Source organism: Manis javanica, chromosome 5, assembly GCF_040802235.1.
Source record: "Manis javanica isolate MJ-LG chromosome 5, MJ_LKY, whole genome shotgun sequence".
Classification (NCBI taxonomy): domain Eukaryota; kingdom Metazoa; phylum Chordata; class Mammalia; order Pholidota; family Manidae; genus Manis; species Manis javanica.
In genome coordinates, this window is record NC_133160.1 from 94,994,297 (window position 1) to 95,016,296 (window position 22,000).

General features: G+C 35.9%; 1 protein-coding gene across 12 annotated transcripts in view; it reads right to left on the reverse strand.

The window, feature by feature from the left end:
- BMPR1B (bone morphogenetic protein receptor type 1B) overlaps positions 1–22,000 on the reverse strand; it is a 402,305-nt gene that overhangs the window by 103,540 nt on the left and 276,765 nt on the right. For 4 of the 12 annotated variants that reach the window (XR_012131647.1, XR_005061803.2, XR_001853580.3 and 1 more), the window contains exon 1: positions 13,796–14,190. The exons of the other annotated variants lie outside the window; for them this stretch is intronic. Coding sequence is in view for 1 of the 4 variants with exons in the window: in XM_017663724.3 (XP_017519213.1) it covers positions 13,796–13,868 (73 nt within the window). In the remaining 3 variants the exon portion in view is untranslated. Of the gene's footprint in view, positions 1–13,795; positions 14,191–22,000 lie in introns of those variants that run through there. 12 annotated transcript variants of the gene reach the window in all.

The following is a 22,000-nucleotide window of genomic DNA, read 5'->3' on the forward strand; positions in this document are numbered from 1 at the left end:
TGTATAGCTTCACCTATTCTGGACTTTTCATATAAACAGGATAATATGTGGTCTTTGCACCTGTCTTCTTTCACCTAGCATAATGTTTTCAAAGTTTATTCATGTTACAGTATGTATCAGTACTTCATTTTTATTGCCAAATAATGTTGTATTATACAAATATACAATATTTTGTTTATTGATTCATCAGCTGATAGACATTGGGTTGTTGTCACTCTTTGGCTATTTATGAATGATGTTGCTATGAACATTGGTGTACAAGGTTTCTGAGGACATTAGGTTCTCATTTCATTCAGGTATATACCTAGGATTGAAATCGCCTGTTCTACAATAACTGAATGTTTAGCATTTGGAGGAACTGCCAGACTGTTTTCCAAAGTGACTACAAGATTTTTACATTCCCAGTAGTCATGTATGAGGTTCCAGTTTCACCAGCTCCCCAGCAACACACAGCCTTTTTGATTAGAGCCAGCCTAACAGGGAAGTAGTATCTCATTGTGGTTTTAGTCTTAACTTTCACTGATAACTAATGATGTTGAGCATCTTTTCATGTGGTTATTGGTCATTTGCATATATTCTTTGGGGAAATATCTGTCCAGATCCTTTCCCATTTTCAAGTGTTTTTTAAATAAATATCATTGTAAATGTACTGTAGATTATATCCCCTTGACTTAGTTTACCACTGAAAGTTTGTACCTCTTAATCCCCTTCACCTATTTCATCCACCCCCTCCCCCAATTCTTACCTCTCTAGTAACCAACGATTTGTTTCCTGTATTAGTGAGTCTGTTTCTGTTTTGTTTGTTCATTTGTTTTGTTAAAGGTTCCATATGTAAGTAAAATCATATGGTATTTGTCTGTGTGACTTATTTCACTGAGCATAATACCTTCTAGGTCCATCCATGTTGCCACAAATAGCAAGATTCCATTCTTTCTTATGACTGAGTAGTATTCCTGTGTGTGTGTGTGTATGAGTCTGTGAGTGTGTGTACACCACATCTTCATCCATGTATCTATCAATGGACATTTAGGTTGCTTTCATATCTTGTCTATTATAAATAATGCTGCAATGAACATAGGGTTATGATCTCTCTTCAGATTGGTATTTTTGTTTTCTTTGGATAAATATCCAGAACTGGAATTGCTGGATTGTACAGTAGTTCTATTTTTAATTTTTGGAAGAACCTCATACTGGTTTTCATAGTGGCTGCACCAATTCACATTCCCACCAACAGTGTAGGAGGGTTCCCTTTACTCCATATCCTTGTCAACACTTGTTATTTATGGTCTTTTTTATACTAGACAATTTGGCCAGTGCAAAGTGATATCTCACTGTGGTTTTGATTTGTGTTTCCCTGACAATTATGGTGCTGAGCATCTTTTCACATGTCTGTTGGCTATCTGTATATCTTCTTTGGAAAAATGTCTGTTCAAGTCTTCTACCATTTTTTAATCAGATTGCTTTTTGATTTTAAGTTGTGCAAGGTCTTAATATTTTTTGGATATAAGCCCCCATCAGATGTATGATTTGCAAAAGTAACTTAGTAAGTTCCTTTTTGTTTTGTTGTTTCCTTCACCATGCAAAAACTTTTTGGTTTGATGTAATTGTAATCCCATTTGTTTATTTTAGCTTTTGTTGCCCTTGACTGAAGAGACTCGTCCAGAAATGTATGGTGAAGACTGATGTCAAAGAGCTTATGGCCTGCATTTTCTTCTAGAAGTTTTATGGTTTCAGAGGTGTCTTTAGTTCATTTTGAATGTATTTCTGCCTATGGTATAAAATAGCAGTCCAGTTTCACTCTTTTGCACGTAGCTGTCCAGTTTTCCCAACACCATTTATTGTCCCTATTGCATGTTTTTGCCTTTGTCATAGAATTATCTTTTAATTATTAATTTGTAAAAGTTCTTTATGTAATCTGAATTCAGGTCTGTTATCAGATATGCAATTTGCAATTGTATTCTACCATTTTTTTTCATTTGATGTACTTAGAGGTTCAAAGAGTTTTTTTAATTGATGAAATCCACTTTGCTATTTATTTTTTATTGTTGTTGGTGCTTTTGGTGTCATACCTTAAACTATTTGTTTAATTTCATGAATATTTCCATAAAATTATTATCTACATGTATAAATGATACATCACTCTTCAATATGGTTGAAACAATTTACGGTCCAACTAACAGTGGTTAAGGGTTTCCATTTCTCCATTATCTTTGACAACCTTGCTGACATCAGACTGTTAATTATTTTGACAATTTGTTGACTATAGCTTGGTAGCTCATATTATTTTAGCTTACATTTGTCTATTTGTTTAGCTTCCTCTCTTTTATTTATACCTTTGTTTTTGTGAATGGCCTTTTCATATTTTCTGCCACTTCAATATTTTTTATATTCTTATTATTGAAGACATTCTTCATATACAATTGATAATTAATATTTCTCAGTTATATGCCTTACAACAGGCTTCCTGAGTGTGTGGGCTGTCCTTGTTCATGATTTGCTTTGTCGAATTATTATTAATTTTACTGTTATGAAATTCCAAAATACTTTGTTTTTTACATCTTTTCTTAAACTTAAGTTGTATAAATATTCTCCTCTAGGGGATGTACTGTATAGTTGCTAATGGAATCAAGAGCCAGGCTGCCTTGAGTTGCACCTAGACCCTGCTATGTGTTAACTTTGTAATCTGAAACAAATTAATTAACTTCTCTGAAGCTGTTTCTTCATTTATAGAATGGGGAAATAAAAGAAACTGCTTCATTCTGTATGGAACTCAAATGAGTTAATGTATGTGAAGTGTTTAGAACACTTGGTACATCAGCTATTATTTTCTTTCAAACATTTTCAATATTCAAATTTTACATATAATGTTTTGATATACATGGAGCTGATTTTTATGTATGGTATAAGGTGAGGTTTTCACATAGCCCACCTTTCCCTACTGATCTGTGAAGTCCCCTCTGACACATTTTCCCTATGATTCTGTTACATTCCATTAGTCTATGTCTACTCTAGGCCATAACCACACTATTTTTATTACTATGGATATAAAATTGTAAAACCATAAGCTTTTATATTTAAAAGAGCAAATATCCTTACCTTACTCTGTGCTTAACATCTACAAACACAGACAGACACAAATTAAAAGAATGGTGACATTTGTATCTTTAGAATTTGTGAATTATAAAATCACAAATGAAATACATCAGTTATTGTGTATAAGATGATTAGTCTTTAATGTTTAACTATAAGAATGCTGCTTTCTTTTTTACCCCGCATCCTTTTGATTATTTTGCAGATAAAAATGTAATGATTCACTGGAAGCTGTAGGAATAATAAAATATCTAGAGACTAAGAAGTAAAAAATTACAGAATATATTTTTTGGGGGGTGGCAATCTTGCTCAAGTATCTTGTAAGTGCAAATAGGTGAAATGAAATCTTCAGCAGATCTTTCAAACCCCTTAAGTAGCAAATACAAGAATCAAAGCCACAGAACAAAAGACCAAGTTTCTCATTCAATTTGTGAAACCACACTTGGATTCACAGTTACTGAAGAAATAGTCAATAGAGGAGTAGAAAATTTAAGATAAACATTACAGAAATTTTACCTGGTAAAGACAGTTTATCAATTACTATAAAACATTGTACAGTGACTACCAAAACCATAAAATCTAATGTGCAAATCTAAAGGATCCCAATATAAGTAACATCCTACAATGCAAAGGAACAATATGTAGTTTCAGCATTAAGAAATAAATCTGCAGAGGTGTTAGCACTCACTCTCAAGGTGTAAAGCTGCAGATCACACTTCTTGTTTGCAATCATAGCTATTCAGGGACATTTCACAAGTAATCTCTTTAGCTTAACATTTGCAAGAAATGTTAGAGGAAAAAGGAAAGGATGTTCCATTCTTTAATGCAGGATGCAAATTTTTTTCCTAGAAAAAATTTGAATGTGTTCCTACCTTTGTCTCCTCACCTCAGATGGTGAGGGATTGTGGCTCAGAACAAACTATGTAACCCATGAGTATAAAGCTGCAACAACCTAAATGTGGTTGAATATAGAGTACCTTTTACAAATGAATATGTAATAAAATAAATAGGAATATCAACACAGAAGTTATCGGCTCTGAGCTTTACTCATATACTGGAATATTTATTCATGGGGGCAGTATGTATTTTTGTAATCTGCATCACAAATAAAATGTTCATGTGGCAAAGAATTTGTTTGGATTTTCTAAACATTCAGCCTAAATAATAATCCTAAAGTCAAAGTTACAGGTTCCTCCTAAAAGAACAAGAACTAAAACTCAGGAATCCCAAGCTCTGGTTCCGGCTTTAAAAGGAATAGTGAGACTTCAGATAAGTCACCTAACAACTGTGTCCCTCATTTTTCTCACAAGAATGAGAAAATACAAGTAGATCACTAAAATTAGCTAGCCTTTTTTCAAACAGGCATGTAGGTGCCTGTAGCATATATTTCTACTGCATTTATTTTAGGTTGTGTAGATGTTTGTTTATATAATGGTCCTTTATTTTCTGTTAAAGGAAATCTTCAGCCCCATCATCCCACACACAAACTACCGTTCTTACTTAAAAGGAAATTCCTTTTCAAGGTTCACAGTACATTAGAGACAGCTGCAGGGTCGAGCTTCCTCCAGAAACTTTGAAAAGCTGCAGATGCAGCCCATGCCTGACCTGGATCATGAAAAGAGACAACCTCAAGCACTTAGACTGCCCCTTCTCTTACCCATTTTTAATGTTATTTTCTAGGGTATTGCCTGTTTACATTAAGGGGTGGTAGTTGTATGTGTGTGTGTGTGTGTGTGTGTGTGTGTGCGCACATGTGCATGCATGTTTATTTTATACCAAGTCCCTGAGGGAATGTAGGAGCTCTCCAAAGTGACTATCTCAAGTGCTAATTTCCTAAGATAGATAAGGTGAAAAGAACATTTCTAGTTAATGACATTTTAACAACAGACCATCACTACCTATTAACTTCCAAGGAGGCATCCCACATCAACCACACATTTCTTGGGTATGTTTCGTACTGCCCTGGAACTCATAAGTGTTTGTCTGGAAAACTCAATTCTGGACTTAGAACCAGCAAAACAAGAATACTAGACTAGTAAGAATTCTGGCATAGATTTCTTCAGCAGAAGCAAATTTTAGGACTTGGTTTATTTTCAGAATGGTCCCCCAAATGCCTATAGAGCCACAAAGCCAAATTATTTTCCTTGGGAAGAACATGCTGAATAGGAGTGGAAGTGGGTATAGGGCTCAGGAGCACCCAAACAACAACTGGGGCTTTCTGAGGGTAGTTTACACAGCCAACTCTGAAATGATTCCCAGAGCCTATCGAATGTCCAATGACTATTTGGAGGCACAACTTAATTATCTGAGAAACAGGAAATTTAGGATTCTCATTTGTTTCATTCACCCAGAAATTCTTCAGTTTGTACTTAGATTGTTTCAAGTAAATTAAGACTTACTATCCCTTCCTGATCATTTAATAGTGCTAGGTTATCTGTTTTATTGAGCAATAGGTCATAAACAGAAATTCATACTAATGAGAGAACAGTTAAACTAGGTATGTGGACTAAGTTAATTTTGAAACAAATGCTAACAAGTCCTTTTAAATACATATTAATAATATAGGTTCTTGGTCAGAAAAGGTGTGGGGGTTAGAGGTTTAGTCTGTAAAGAATAAACTGAAATTTATTAACTCTAATTCAGTGTGTAGCAAATCCCTGAGGTCGCTTAATCAATAGCAGCTTTCTGAGCTTAGCTTCCAAACATTTGGTTTGTCTATTTGGAATGGGGTATAAGGAAACTTCATCTTAAAAAAAATAAAAAGTGATTCTGATGGAGAAACTATATTGAACCCCATGCTGGGAAGAAAACTGCAGATCACCCAAATGGATGATTGCACACTGATTACTGGCTGATCCCTATTCAACAGGCACTGAGGCAAGCCCTGGGCTAGCACGAACTGCAACTTCTGCAGAAGACGCGCAGGTCCCACCAGTCATGCCAGAAAGAGGCAGAAAATCACCTGATCCTGAATTCAGGTCTCTTCTGCCACACGGCAAAAGCCTGCCACAAAGAAAACACATTGGCCAACTGCTATATTATTGTTGGCAAGAACCAAAATTTGCTCAAAACCTTTACAAATGAAACCCAGCTGCTTAAGCTCAAAACCAGATGTCTTCTACAATGTGTGGCTTTGATAGATTAAATTGAGCATAAGAAAGAGATGAAGTAGATGAAAATCTAATTTGCAAGATGTTTGTCATTAAGCCTGTTTAACAAAAGACAGAAAATTTTATTTTTCACAATAAGAGGTTAAGCAGGACAGATTAATAATATTCATAATAACTACTTAAGCACATTTATGAATAAACTGCTTAGTATATAGTCATAAAATCCAGGCCAAAAACAATCTCCAGAAATGTTCATTTAAAGAACATCATATATATCTGTAAAATCACATGATTTAGCACTAGAGTCCTTTTCCTTTAGACCCATTCCCAATTTGAACATGTTTTCACTCAAGGCATAGGAAATTAAGTAGGAAATACTTAGTGATATCCACTGATTTCAATAAACTGTAATAATCCTATGAAAACATGCATATAAGAAACATATGCTTGTGCATATGTAAAATGTGTGTGGAAGTAAAAAAGGCAATTTGTTTAGCAACCTCAATTAAGTGGCATCTACTCTTCTTCTGTTACCATGTCACAACAAAACTCTTTTTTGTTGTTATTTTCTGGGTCACTGCACGGTTCTCAATAGCTTTAGCTGACTTCAGAATCTAAGTTAAAGGCAGAGCCCCTAAAATATCCCTCCAATGAGCTGTCGCCTCACTCAACTGAGTTGATAGTTCATGGGTACATACAGCATATTACTCTTACAAACATTAACCTTTTTTCTTTTTTATCAGAACATAAAAAGACTTTGTAATGGAATTTGAAAACAATACTCAATAGAGTGTATTATTTCTAACCAAGACAAACATTCAATCAAGATTTGGCCCCATGAAAAGGTGCATTTTCATTAAAATTATGCACAATTACAATTGGCACGTTATTTTTTTCAGATTTGAAAAACATACCACCTTAGTTTAATTTTAGAGAGAAACCAAAGTAAAGCTAAACACTTCAGCAAAGACATAGTCTGATCACGAATATTTCTACAAACATAACAACAGAAAGATAATTTCACACAGTTTGCAAAAGCCTGGCCTCGCATTTTCTGAAACTGCTGGCTATTGGCCTTGGCATTGCTTCTATTTGAAGGAAAACAGAGAAGACCAGAAAAAAAATTTTAAGATACCTTTTTCTATTAAACTGTCTCACACATGGCTAATATAATTTTTTTTAACAGGAGAAAAAAAACAAAAGTTTAATTACATGTGTATGGGGAAGCCATAGACGTAAGGTCCCGAGCATATCCTATCAGTGTGATTCCCACATCACAGTAGTCCCACAATTGATGCAATAGTGATAGAAGTCAATATTTCCTTAAACGTAAAACTCCCATTAAAACTGCAATGATACCAAAATGAATGTGGGGACATTATATACCACAGGATACTGATGGAGCAAAAAAAACTATGAACCAAAGCCAGTTTTCTGCATGTACTCATGAGGTTTTTAAAAAGTGAATTGGATATATACATTAATTTTCCTCTGGATTCCAAAATGAATCAAAAGCAGTTTTAGACACTAAGTTCCCAGAATCTGATCAGATGAAAAATGTAGCCTCAAATCTGTGGCCTGTTTAGGGATCACAATGCAAAATTTATGAGATGTTATGAGACATAAGGTTTGCAACTACTGTGTTAAAAAGGAGTGAAAACTATATGAACAATGTGACAGGACTAAAGTCAGCCAAGTAATTACACTACTTGTTTCATATATTATTTTTGCCACTATCTTGATATCCTGAATTTCTATAGTATCTTTTTTTTAGGAGCAAGAGTAATTTCATAGCCTTTCACCTACTGTTAAAGTAATTCTGTAGAAATAAACTATAGAAATACATTACCATTATTTTGGTAGTATTTCTTGAATACCAAAATTCATGTGAAAAATATTAAGGTGTTTTTTTTCTATTTTTTTCTAACCATATAGCTAATAAATAAGTCAGTAGCAAATAGGAATTCACTATAAACAAAGGAGTACTGGAAATATTCATGTTGCTATTATAAATGATAGTAGCAGCTGTGTAAGATGTTTTTGATTTTCAGCTTATTCCAACACCTCTTCTAGAAAAACTTCTGCCCACAGTCTCTATTGCTGTCTGGTGACCATCTCAATACTGGGTGGCTACACATTCCAGCTGGTTTACCTTTAATTATTTGTAAGGCTCAGCAGCAATTAAAATTCTCTCCAAAAAATTAAAAATAAGAGACAGTGAAACATTAATTGGTTAACTCTGAAAAACTAAGCAAAAAAGTTGTTGGAAAATTAGTAAATACTGACAGTATTTTGCATCATGTGCAAAAGTAATGAGTATGTCCACGGAGGCAGATTCTATATTCCAGGCACTGTGCTATGCACTGGGGATAAAAAAAATTAACAAAACTGATGTAGTTTTTCCTCTAAGAGGCTGAACTTCCAGCAGGAAGGTGACATGTGTAATGATGAGTCATGATATGTATCAAAAGAAGATGACATATACAATAAGGGATTATATCAAGGGGATCTCATTCAATTTGGACTGCTCAGAAAAAATAAATTTAGTGACATTTAAGCAAATGGATAAGTAGAGAAGCAAAGGACTTTCCAGGCTGTGGGAAGAGCATATGTGAAACACCTGAGGACAGAAAAGGTTTGGATCATTTTGGACAGTAACAGCCTTGTGTGGCGGATGATCAATAAGTAGAGAAGTGAGCTGCTGCAAAGAGAGACAGGCTAAAATGAGTTGGTAAATACCAGTGCTTGCAGGTCATATAAAGATCTGGGTTTTAGCCTAAATGCAAGGAGTGTCCATTAAAGAATTATAAACAGAAAGAAGAGGAGACACGGGAAAAAGAGGAGAGGAAGGTCCAAGATGCCCACAGAGACACACGAGTGGAAGCTCAGGGTCCCACAAGTCCTGTGTTTCCCTGAGCTTTTCTTTACGTCTCCACTCAACTTCTTTCTCTACTTAGTTTTCTATTCTTTCGGACCAAAATGTCAATACTAATAATGTGATTTCATATGAATAGTTTTAACTAATTATTGAAGGAATGTGACAGAGATTATGTCAAGCTGAGAAATTGGTTAATCCAAAAGCTACAGCTTCTCTAGTATTAAAGAAAATCAGTGGGTCGTAGAAATAAGAATTAGGTATTCTGAGCATATAGTCAGAAAATCATCTTTAAATACTTTAATATTAACTTTTTCACAAAAAATCCATTAAGGTGGACAAAATATTTTATATTTGGGAAAAGTATAATAATCAAGACCAAAAGAGTCCCTCAGGACCTAAAATACAGCATAAGAATGCTTGATAGACAATTTAGCTGATCGAGATAATTTTCCTATAATTAATTCTCAATACTTTGTCTTATTTGTCCAATGTCCTGTATGAATTATAAAATAGATACATATTTTAAAAGTTAGGGAAAAAAAGATATTTATAAGTTTGTTCCTGGCAGTTCAATAAAAGATTTATAAAATGTTATTTAGGATTCAATTTGCTTACAGAAGCAAAAAAAAAAAAAACTAACTAGAATTACTCTAATTTTTCTAATACTATTACTCTTCCAGAAGCCTTCACATATTTGTATTTAAAGATTAAAATTATGTATAGACAGATGTTGAGAAAGATATATGGTATGTGTGTGTGCATATATATACATATATATATATGCACATACACACACACACATGACTTACATAAATGGTTCACCACTATTTAAAGAACACAATTTCTCATAAAAGGTAAAACCAAATAATTTGAGTTTGTATGGAATAGTTGTGTGAATGTCTATCATGTGATTTACTCTGCAGAATTTAAGTTGAGATTAATACTGCAGCCACTTTCCTCCAGGTAAAGTACCACACAGATCAAATTTCTTAATCTGTGATGCTCACCACAACTTGCAGTTACTGCTGATAAATAGCCTGAGATTAACTGTTGGAAATGCCACATAACGGCTATAGTAGAAAACATTGTAAACACAGAACCACATTTATGCATGTAACAGCTGTGTCGGTCTAACAGTTCAGATTTTCACTGTATTTTGCCATATGGCAACAAAGATCATTTTTCGCTTAAAAATATTGTCAAAAATCGATGCCCAATAGTAATATTACCATTTTACTTTTGAAACCACACATTCATAGCCTTCTGTTACCCTCCTGTTACTGCATTTGCTCTTTCCCTTAGCTCTCCTTAAAATACCTAATAACAGATTTGTTTTTTAATTTTAAATTAGTGTCAAGCAGGTCAAGCACAAACATTATAATAGGAAACTTGTGGAATACACCCTGGCAGCGAAGAGGCAGGATGCAGGATGCAGGTCATATAAACCTGTAGAGACCCTGGACACTGGAAACTGTTTTTGTTCATTGGGTATGGGGGGATTGCTGTATTCAAAAAGAGCTGATGGCTACTTCTTATCTCAGTTTTTTTTCCCTTGTAACTCTTCATTAACACAGAATTGTTCCTCAGCTAAAGACACAAAGTTGGCTGCCAATTTTGCTTTTAATCTGATTGCTATAATAATCTATTGGGGGAAAAACTGTAGAAATTGTTACATATATATTTAACTTGAGGCTATTGTTACATATATATTTAACAGGAGGCTAAATAAAAATCTCACCTTCTTAAAGTTGGAACCTGAGGCTCATCTATGTCAGGAAGGGAACATTGTTGCCGCCAATGTGTTAGAAGAACAAACCAAAAAAATCCTTTAGTTTTTGGGTCTATCAATCCATCACCTTTATAGCCTCACTAAATTCCTTAGGCAGAACTTGAGAAGAACTTAAAGATCAAGATGATGCTTTAATACTGTTTGCACACTGCACTACATACATCATGATTGCCTGTGATTCTCTACTGCAGTTTGAAAACAAAGAGGCAGGGTAGTACAACAGCTCAATCCTTAAAATAATACATCTCAAGCATGAAATGAGCACCAGGTTTCCACCATTACAGGTCATATTTTCACTTTTAGAAGCAAGCCATTCCACATTTCAGGTTCCCTAGCTTTAAAATAAATGCATTTCTGAAGCAATTATAATGTGCCAATGTAAAACACAAAGTTCAAAACTTCTACAAGATGTACCCTTGCTTCCCTTTTCTTAAGCCTGTGTCTCCTCAAGTAAAACATGTAAGGTAAGATTTAAGTGGGGGTGAAAGGGAGACTGATGAGTAAGCCCACCCCAAGGCTACCCCACTTCTCTGTTGCAAGCACACAGCTCCCTTTCCATGAGCCAGAACTTGGTGGAGCTTTGTACCACTTAAGACAGAACTGGAATATCAAACATATTCCTTCCATATAGGACTTTCGGGTTTCTATGTACTGAATGACGTTATTTTTACTAGCCTGAAGTTCACACTCTCCAACGTCTCACCATCATTTTGAAACACGTTTACTTTAAAGAAGGATTTAAAATCTCAGAACATTAATTTTGACTTTGTCATTCATTTAAGAGTCATGACCACTTCATTTGTCTACGCTTTGTATTTACCTATTTTTGTGATCATCCTCCTCCATGAAGTACATGCAGAATTAGTGATCATGAAGTGTGCATGTTGTCAACAAATATTTACCTTTAGTAGTCAAAGTCACTTACTTGTGGTTAAACTAATAGTCCCTGTCTACAGCACATTCTGTCCTCATGAGGGCAAAATCATAAAAACCATGAAAGTTACAGGTAGAGAAATTCTTAAAAAAAAAAAAAAAAGTTAACAGTTCATTGATGACAAAGCTGGAATATAAAGTGAAATTCAGTGTTAATCACACTAAGATTAACAATGGCTTCTTTTTAAATCATGTCTCAATTTACATTTCTAGTTTGGCTGTCTGCATTCCTGCACAAATTAATATTTTAATAATGACACTAAAAATAACAAAACCTGGGATAATACTATATACCAGACACTATTCTAAGTGATTTATGTACATTTACTCATTTAGTAATCCAATCAACCCTACAGCAAGAATTATTTTCACTACTTCACAGTTGAAAAAACTAAGGCACCAAAAAAACAAACCTTATTTGAGTTTACACATCTAGGAAAGTTATAAAGCCAAGATTCAAACCCATGCATTCTGGGACCAGAGTATGTACTCTTAACCATTATGCTACAGAATAAATTAGAAAACACACACACACACACACACACACACACACACACAGCCCTGGACAGGGAGTTTAAAAGGCTCTGTTTGAGGAAAAGGAAGACAGATGCATATGATGTTTTAAGGTGTATCCTAAGCCTAGCATTTATGACTCAAAGATTTGGTCTGAAGCATATGGCCTCTTTGCTGTTTTTAAATATTGACATGACTCAATAATTAAATCAGGTATTCATATGTTTCAAGGAAACTGTCAAAAGAGAATGAAAAATTACCTTAGGCAATCAAGAAATAGTAATAGCATAAATAGAGGAATATGAATTTCACCTCATATGTATCATGCTTTGAGCTTCCTATAGCATTCTTAAGAAACAGTTCCCTGAGACCTTACTCTTCTCTTCTGGAAGGTAATACATTATAAAAATTTTTAGAAAAACGTCTAGCAAGTAGATGAACCACCTATTATTCCTTCATATTAACCAAAGTCCTTGGCGTTACACTTACCTATAACCAGAAATTAAAACCACTTTTTTCATGGAGCTAAGCCACAAAATATAATATTTCAATATTGTCATGGAACACTTTGCGATTATGGAAACATTAATCTTTTAAGCACTCATCAAAAGTACATGCCAATTATTAATACATACTTACCAAATAAACAGCATTGTCAAATTGGTTCTACAAAATGCATTCACAGGTGCATGAGGTTTAACCAGAAATGCATTTTGAGCCCATATATATTTTCTTTGCCACCTGGCTTAATTTCATAAAGCTACTATCTCCCTATTTCCAACCTCATGACTCCCTTATTGCAAATCACTACCCCAGAGAGCTGTTTCATGCTCTTTTTTCTAACTTGAAAACAGTTTACTAACTTTCATAATTACTCTTTCATTGTAAAATTTAAAATGATTTTTAAAAAATTGCTATCCTTAATCAACTTTAGACAAGAATAATTCTTCTGGAAAAAGTGATTATTGAGCAAGCCCCTATTAAGTGTTGATAAACATCTGACATACTTACAAATTATAATTACTGCCATTATAAAACTAGAGATTTACTCAATGCATCCATATGAAAATTGTAATGAACCAAAGTTAGCCAACCTATAAAACTCCAATAGCATACAAACTGAAATGACCAAAAGAAAGGTTTATTAGAATTATTATTTTCTTAAAGCTTTCACATATAAACTGTTACAGTATATTGGCAATCAACTTCATACTCAAAGTTCCACACTGGATTTCATTTAATTCTTAATTGCTAGAGAAAACAGAAACTTTAAATCCCTTTAAAATTATTTTCGTACACTATCTAGAAAGCTTTACCCTATTAGAGAAAGTAATAAGATTACAGAGCAGTTGGAAGATGAGGGCTGGAAATCTTTAGCCATTGAACTTCTGCACTGAACTTTCTTTTCTGTGATAAAAGCTATGAACCCTGACATTAGCAGAGCCCCCTGTCAGCACTGTACTGTGGGGGCACTGATCTTACCCCTCGTGTGCATAGACAGAAGAATGAGCAAGGAAATGTGAAGCTGCCGGCTTGGTTCCTCCAGCCAACCCATTGCAGCAGGAGAGCAGTAAATGTGACCCGCCCGTTTCAGCCTCCTGCTTCTCGCTTTTCCTTCTTTCACTGGGACTCCTCTGCTACCGCTCTTGTCAGAGCTTCCAGCAAGCCTGCCAGCAAGCCCGAGACAGGACCCGGGAAGACAAGCCTGTTACAAACTGGTTCTGTCACCACGGAGACTTCAACTGATCACCTCGTGGGGAGGACGACAAAGGGCAGTGAGGACCCTGAGCTCGATTGTTTTCTTAAGAAAGGAGCCTGACCCGGCTGCCCACGCGAGGCCCACGCGGGGCCCCCGCTCCTCACAAGCGCACAATGTCCCCAGACCTCTCCGGCAGCTGTGAAGGGTTCCAAAGCAGCACACACCTCTGCTGCGCTGCCATGACATAGTTCTTTTGTCAAGGTTTTCTCACTGCTAACACTGCAACTGTCTGGGACTTGTAGAAAGATAAGGAGAAATAGTATTTTCTTTTAATGAAATGATAGACATATTGCAATGCATTGAAGTGTCATGTTATAGCAATTTCCTCACACTACATCAACATTTAAATATCAGCATTTAAATAATGAAGCAAATGCCTTTGAATTAAGTGCACAAATACGAAAAAGGGTCACATGTGAAGAGCATCTTTAATGAGTTACTTCAAATTAAAATATTTCAGTTTAGCTACTCAATAATTTTAAATAACTATGGTTTCCTATATAGAAAAAAGGTGCTGAGAACCTAACCAATCTTATTATATAAATAAAACCACTGTAAATTATTCAAATCTTTAGATATTCACTGTAATTATGCCTCAATGTAAACTATGAACACTGTAAAAATTTCATTTTCCATGATATTCTGAGGAAACTTTTTCAACACTAAAGAACTTTTAAAAGGCTGTTTGTTTTCTCTTAGTCTGGGAACTGTCAATAATAAAAGAACAAGAAATATACATGAATCGTCAGTATGTATAGAAACTACAATGTCACCATAGACAGATACAGACAGAAGTAGCTTTTAAACCCCAGAAGTCTGTGTGATAAAGGATTTATGAGTATGAGAGCAGAGATGTATTTCAGTGGTTTTATATAAGAGATCATCAGAATGTATTTACTTGACATTTTAAGAATTATTTTCTAGGAAAAAAATCTGAAATCCCCCCCGCCCCACACACCCCAGCACCCACCCCCAGCACTACACTCCTAGGTGCCATTCAAATCTATTCTCCAGGTTGCAGTTACCTAACAATTGCTTTTTATGATTTTACAATTACTGCTGTCAATCCAACACCTTCAATTCATACTTTCATAAAATTTAACAGAAATATGGTATTTTTAACCAAACAGTAAATCTTAGAATATCCTAAGCTTAAGAAACTACACATTTGCCTTTCAAAGAAGACACACAACTTACTTGTCAGTAAATGTAAGTTGCAGGTGGTGTAGTTTTTCAGTATCACACTAAGATTCGCCATGGATTCTTTTTAAATCTTGCTCAATTTACATTTCTAGTTTGGCTTTTCGCTAAGAAGGGAGACTGAGGTATACTAAAAACAAAGAGTGATCAAGAGCAGAGGGATAATATGTGGGAGAAGCACGCAAAAATCAAGCAATAGAATCTCTTATTCCAACCTTCTATATTCGGCTCAGAGCCACATCACAGCATGGTTTCACTGCCAGTTTGGAACCCAGCCTTGAGCTCTGGGGCTGAGGAGTGAATGGCTGAAACATGGGACAGTTCCCACTGCTCCCATTTCCCCAGTATGGGCATCTAAAAATGGCTCAAAACAGAATCATTGCTCTCTCCCTAGAATCCTAACTCAAAGCAATTCACATTAGCAACCACTTCTGATTTTGTACTATGTGCTAGCTGAAGTAAATGCACTCAAGAAGTTTAAAATGCCACAGAAAATGTTATATATATATACATATAATGGAGAACTAAGTAGGAAACTGAAGTGTCCTCAAATGGAATAAAGATGGAAAGTCAGAGTAAGGGATGGATTAGATGGGCCAGAAATAAAAAGGAAAGCTGGATGTTGAAGTATGAATTGTATTTATGCAGCAATAGAGGAGCTGGAAAGGGAGAGATTATAGGAGCAAGAATTAGAGGTAGGATTAAATATTTCATTTGTGCAATAGCATGAGAAGAAAAATTTTACTGGACCAAACAGCTCCTATTTGTAAAAGGCTGAAGAAAAAGCTAGATAGAATGGAGCCAGATTAAGACTGAGTTTAGACTATATATTACGTAAATAATTAAAGGTTAGAACACTGACTGGCTTAATGAATTTAAAAAAAAATGGGGGGGGGGGTTAGGATTTCAGCATATAGGATGAATCTCTGAACCTAAACTTCCAAGTACGTGAGGAGGAACATTAGAAGTATGAGGAGTTTTCCACTTAGTCAAACTTTTTGGTAATACAGATTTCTTTCACTTAAAATACTATGAAATGCAAGATGTATCCTTAATCAATTTCCTCCATTTTGTCCTTATTGTTTAACTGATCCTGGGGACCAGCAATGGAGGAGATGTTCTGTAAAATGTATAATTAGGTGTCTAACAACTGGGTCTGGAAGATTTTATGAAACTCTTACAGATCAGAAATCTGGCTTACAACCCAGTTTGACATATGAGTTAGCTCGTTCACCTTAAAGCACACATGAGCGGACTTCAAAGAAAGGTCCAAGGAAACAGTAGAAGAAAGGTCTCCATTGGAAAATAAACACAGATGGGAAAGTCAAGGAGAGAGGAGAGACGGACCACAGAGAGTACCACCAATATGAGTAGGATCATCCTATGCAAACTTAGCAGAATTCCTACACAGACACCCTCATTCTAGGTTAATGCAGCCTGTGCTGTAGAGCCTACCTGTGCTATCTGTGTAACCATGTGCCAAATTATTTAAACTTTCTTTTCTATATTTTGCTTGTTGCCCAACTATTAAGATTGCTATTAGATTAGACAAGTAAATGTGTTCATACAGTGCCTAGGACATAGGAGGACAGCAGAAAATGGTCGATTTCCTGACAACTTTCACTAATCACTCTCCTGCCTACTGACCAAAAAATCCTTGTTAACAATCATATTCTTTAATGTAACATTGGCCACATTGTTCCTGTCACCAATATTGTGATTGCCAAAACAAGGATGTAAAATATGTCATATATTAAATCAAGGTTTTAAAAACTCAAATTATACTTGCAAATGCAAATATTTAATTAATTTTACTTAATCTGTCAAATATTTATGTAATTGAAGCAGATGTATAAAGAACTTCTAAATTATGAGACTATCTTTTCAATCATTTTGATTTGACTTGTTTTTGCAAAAAGAAACCCCCAAGTCTTCTGATTTTATGTATATATACTTTTTAAACTGCATTTTGGGGACTGTCTAGTGAATGGGATATGAGAACATCAAGAACAGTACTTCCTTCAAGACAAAATTTACCCTGAAATGGGTGAAGCAAACATACAATCAAATAATAACAATGTAGTGCCAGAACTGCCAGCTCCACTGGAGGAACTTGGGAAGCAGCGGATAAAGCAAGAGTCTTCTGACTGGGGGGGGTGGGGGGTTGGACTGACAGGGGAGAGGCATTTGAACAAGGTCATCAAAGATAAGCAGGAATTCGCTGGGTGAAGGGAAGGCAAAGGAATCCTAAGCAAAGAGAACAGACAGTACAGACATTTATGAGTAAAAAAAATAGAGCAGTGTTTCCAGAGAACATAGTACACTGGATGTGACAGGGCAGCAGCGAAAGCAGGCTGGAGAAGTTAGGAAGGTACTTCTGTCTCATAATTTGGTCTTGATTTTACTCTCCATATATGGGAAGTGATGCCTTTCATCTCCAGAGGAAGGACTTGCACAGTTTATTTCTCTCTGCGTGAACCAATGGCAGCTACTGCTTGCAGCTGATTCTGTTGCCAAAGAAACTGGTAATGTTTTTGAGATAAGATGAAAAATATTTTCCCTTTTATCTAAGATAATGTCAATTATCTATATTTTTCTTTCTGAGAACAACAAGGGAAGTGTTATTTTCTTTACCACCACCACTCATTCCCTTCTTCCTACTGGAAGCTCTAGCATTTTAGGTCCCTGCCATTCCACAGATGTTGGCACTAAAATACTTTTCAAACTTTCTTACTAGTTGTACCAAAAGTAGGAAAGTGTGCTCAGACTATACTGGCTTGTTTATTTTATAATTCTGATTTTTAGCTATGCACTTGCTTTCCATCCCAAGTTACCAAGAGGAGGAGAAAAAAAGAACAAGAGAACACAGGCATACAAAAATGCTTCCCCTGACTTTGCAGTTTGTAAAGCATACAACTACAGCCCGCTTTCAGGCTGCCTCCTGCCTCCCCACCCCGCTCTACTCTGCAGCATTCCACATCACTAGTCATTAACAACCCAAGGCTGCCTTCAGCTGCACAGTGGAAGACCATCACACCATCACAAATAAACAATCCCTTCCTCCCTCCACCGAGTGACATATTATTCCAAGCACGTCTCCTCTCTGCATTCATTGCTTGGCCAAGGTCCCCCATGAGCGGGAAGGGGTAAAAAGAGAGAGAAAATATCCCACAACTTGTCTAAAGCATGTAGAGGATGATTTGTGTTCTTACTTACGGGACATGACTGTCACTGTTGATCTGCTCCCAGGCCTAGATTACATGTGATAAGGGCTGACCTCCTTTAAGTATTCACACATTATGCACTCATGGAGAGCAGGCAGGACACAAAAGTCCTTCAGATGTTCTGGGCATCAATCAAGTGCACAGCATGATGCCTGCCAAACTTTTCTTCCATTTGCTCAGGGACAGGAAGGGGGAGTCAAAGACAGACTTAATAAAGTTTAAAGCTATGCCACAGTATATCTGCGGAGACCATTGTTATTAAAAGGGTACTGTTTGAAAAAATTCTCTATAGTTACTACTAGCAACAAAAAAAAATTCGCACACAAATATAAAGACAACCAGATTTTACTCCAGTTCTAATATTTCAAAAAGTTCACTATAAAAAGGTCTCAATGGCTAAATAGATGCTATTTTTTTTCTGAAATAATTGTTAAGGATGTATTTCAAAAACTAAAAATATAAATTTTTATAACAACCATACATAATAAGTTTGTAAAGCATACAACTACAGCCCGCTTTCAGGCTGCCTCCTGCCTCCTGAGGCATTTATAAAAGTAGAGCAATTACATTTGCTATGAAATACTCTGAACATTTCTTAATATAAATACAAACCAACAGCATAAGCCATTTTTCACCTAATACAAATATTATCATTATGAACAGGCTTGTGCCCTAATATAATGGAATTGACATGCCAGTATCTTCCAATACAGGCTTTCAGTGTTGCTCTTTCATCATTGCTACTCTGGCACTCGTTAAAGGGATTTGAGATGGCTTTTGAAAAAGGATAACAAACTAGTCGCTACTAAACCATACACTGTAACATTGTGTACTTGGAGGACATAATTTGATCATCAGCACAACCAAACCCATCAGAGCAAGATGCTTCCTGGAATTTTACAGCAGAATGATATCTTAAATCTATGACAGTATCATTTACCTAGAGATTGCAGATTCTTTTTTAAAATCTCATGTTAGACCATGACGATACACACAGCTGGCCCACAAGATAGGACGACTAGACACAAAAGACAATTAACATTAAAGAGTAGGAAGAGAATTAAAGGCAACTTACATGCTTAAACTATCAGTGAAAATTAACTCACTGAATTTGCTAAGATCAGCTCTACACTTAAAGCCAAATGAATACAAAACAAACCTCTGACTTGCCCCTGTACCCCTAAGTCCCATACAGGCATAATTCTGGTCAGGTTATTACCTGGCTTCAGTGTTATTCAACTAAGAACTAATAACAAACTTGTACTTTAGCAACAGGGAACCAGGTGATGCATAAAATGGGATACCATTCTGTATGTTAATCACTATAGAGTAACCCAGCACCTGGTCAATGTGATTATCAAAACTGAATGGGAGGAAGATGTTCAGGCAGGAGCTAGAAAGCAAAGGCCCCATGGAAGACAAATATAGTTATTTCTAGATAAAATATAGGATGATGATGATAATGAGACATACTACTTGGTGAGCTTTTACTATTTGTTAGGCACTATGAAAGGTACCTAACATATTGCTTCACTTGATGCTCACTGCCTCCCTGTGCACTAGATAATAACATTCCCATTTTCAGATAAGAACACTGAGCCTGTCTGAGCCAGGGGGCCCTGGAACTGCTTAAAGGTTGATAGGATCAGACATCGGTACTTCACTAGCTAGACACCTGTTAAGTCGTTAAGTTTTTTGCTCTGTGAGAAATAATTGGAGCAGAAATAGTCCATTCAGTAGATGGGGAACTCAGACTCTGGGCACAGAGGAGGCTCACTCAGGGAACATGGCTGCTGCACTCTGAGGGTGGCGGCAAGAGAGGGTCAGACACACTGAGCCCCAAACCTGTCCATTCTGTGGAAGAGGACACCAGACACTCTGGAAGCCACAGCAGTGCATTCAGAGGTCAGCAATTTCAGATCCAATGAGAGATGGAACTCTCCACCAGAGCCTGTGTATCATTTCTTTATAAAAAATGATATAATAATTAAAATTGGTGTATTATCATTAATAACAGCAATGTCTTGTATACATGCTTTTTAACTTTCCCAGCAGGCCTTCAATGCAGGCATGGTTGACCACATTTTACAAGTGAAGCCACGTAGGTGAGAGAGCTGCCCTGGAACTGAGGCGAGTCTTTCCCCCTGAGGAGCAGGCCTGTGCCTTGGAGGGACAGCGAGGCAGCCCTGCAGCCTCAGGAGGAAAGACACAGTGTGTGAGCGACGCCACTGGAAGCCTGTGATGTGGTGCTCCCCTCACCAGCTGGGTCTGAGTTCATTTTAACAAATGAGTCTGCTATTTTCCTCACATGAGGAGAAGACCGTTCTGGAAGATCTGCTTGGCCCCACTTATAAGGAGCTACATGAGGAAGGGATTTTGTCATTCATTGAAATAACAACAGACATACCCTAGTATCCTAATGCTTAACAAGCAGGCCACAGACTCCTCAGAATTAGTTACACACTATGAAAGTCATGAACCCCCGAAGCTACTAACTTGACTTTACCCAAACTCTATTTCAAAAGTATTCAATGATTTTATCTTCTCTATCACATTAGTGTTAAAGCATCCCTGAAAAGAAACTCAAGATGTCTTGGACCAGTTGCACCCCATGCTAGCCACTGTAAAAATCCAAACAATTTCACATAAAAATCAATTTCTTTAAGTGGATTTCTATCTCTCTTATTTCATCCTAAAGTCAAGTTGTGCATTAAATTCATGCCAATCCATTTTGAACTGTTAAGAAATCAGTCAACTGAAAATGCAATTTTAAATAGAAATGGTAATATCAATAACATTTTGTTTTACCTTATGTGTTTCCTTGTAACTCCCTCTGAATATACTTTAGAAATAAGGAAGGTGCACATTAGTATACACAGAAAAGGAGTTAAAGTGTAATTCTTATTTAAATGCTTGAGGAGTTCTATGCTTAAGTTTACGCACCACATGAAGACAGCTCCTAGAAAATCTATTTTCCAATCTTTGACAAATATCTAAATATGCATGTAAGGAATTATATGAGAAAAGGTTCTTTAAGTAAAAGAGAAGACATTTATAACAGACGAAAGTTTCATTTTTATTTAGTATATACTAGCTTTCCCATAGAAAGCCTCAACCATACTACTGTCAGTATATGATTTGCACATTTTTTGGTAGACTTAGTTGTTAGTAGTCTTTTAAGAATTGATGCTAGAAGAAATATAAATACAGAAAGCAAATTTTTTATTTAAGGTGACATTTAAAATCTATGTGCATATAAAAATGTTTTAGCCAGTCAGAAGTCAACTGTGTATACTACAATAGTTTCCTAATGACAGCTGGTTGATACTAAAGGACACCTGAAACATACTGTATTTCTTAGATAAATGTATGTAAATATAAACAATTCCCTTATCTCCTTCACCTGTCCCCAGAGATAAAGCATAGTTGCTTAGTATTTTGAATTTTTTTAATGAGAAGTAACAGGTTTGGGGTTTTTTTTTTTATAATCTCATTAAGGTCTGT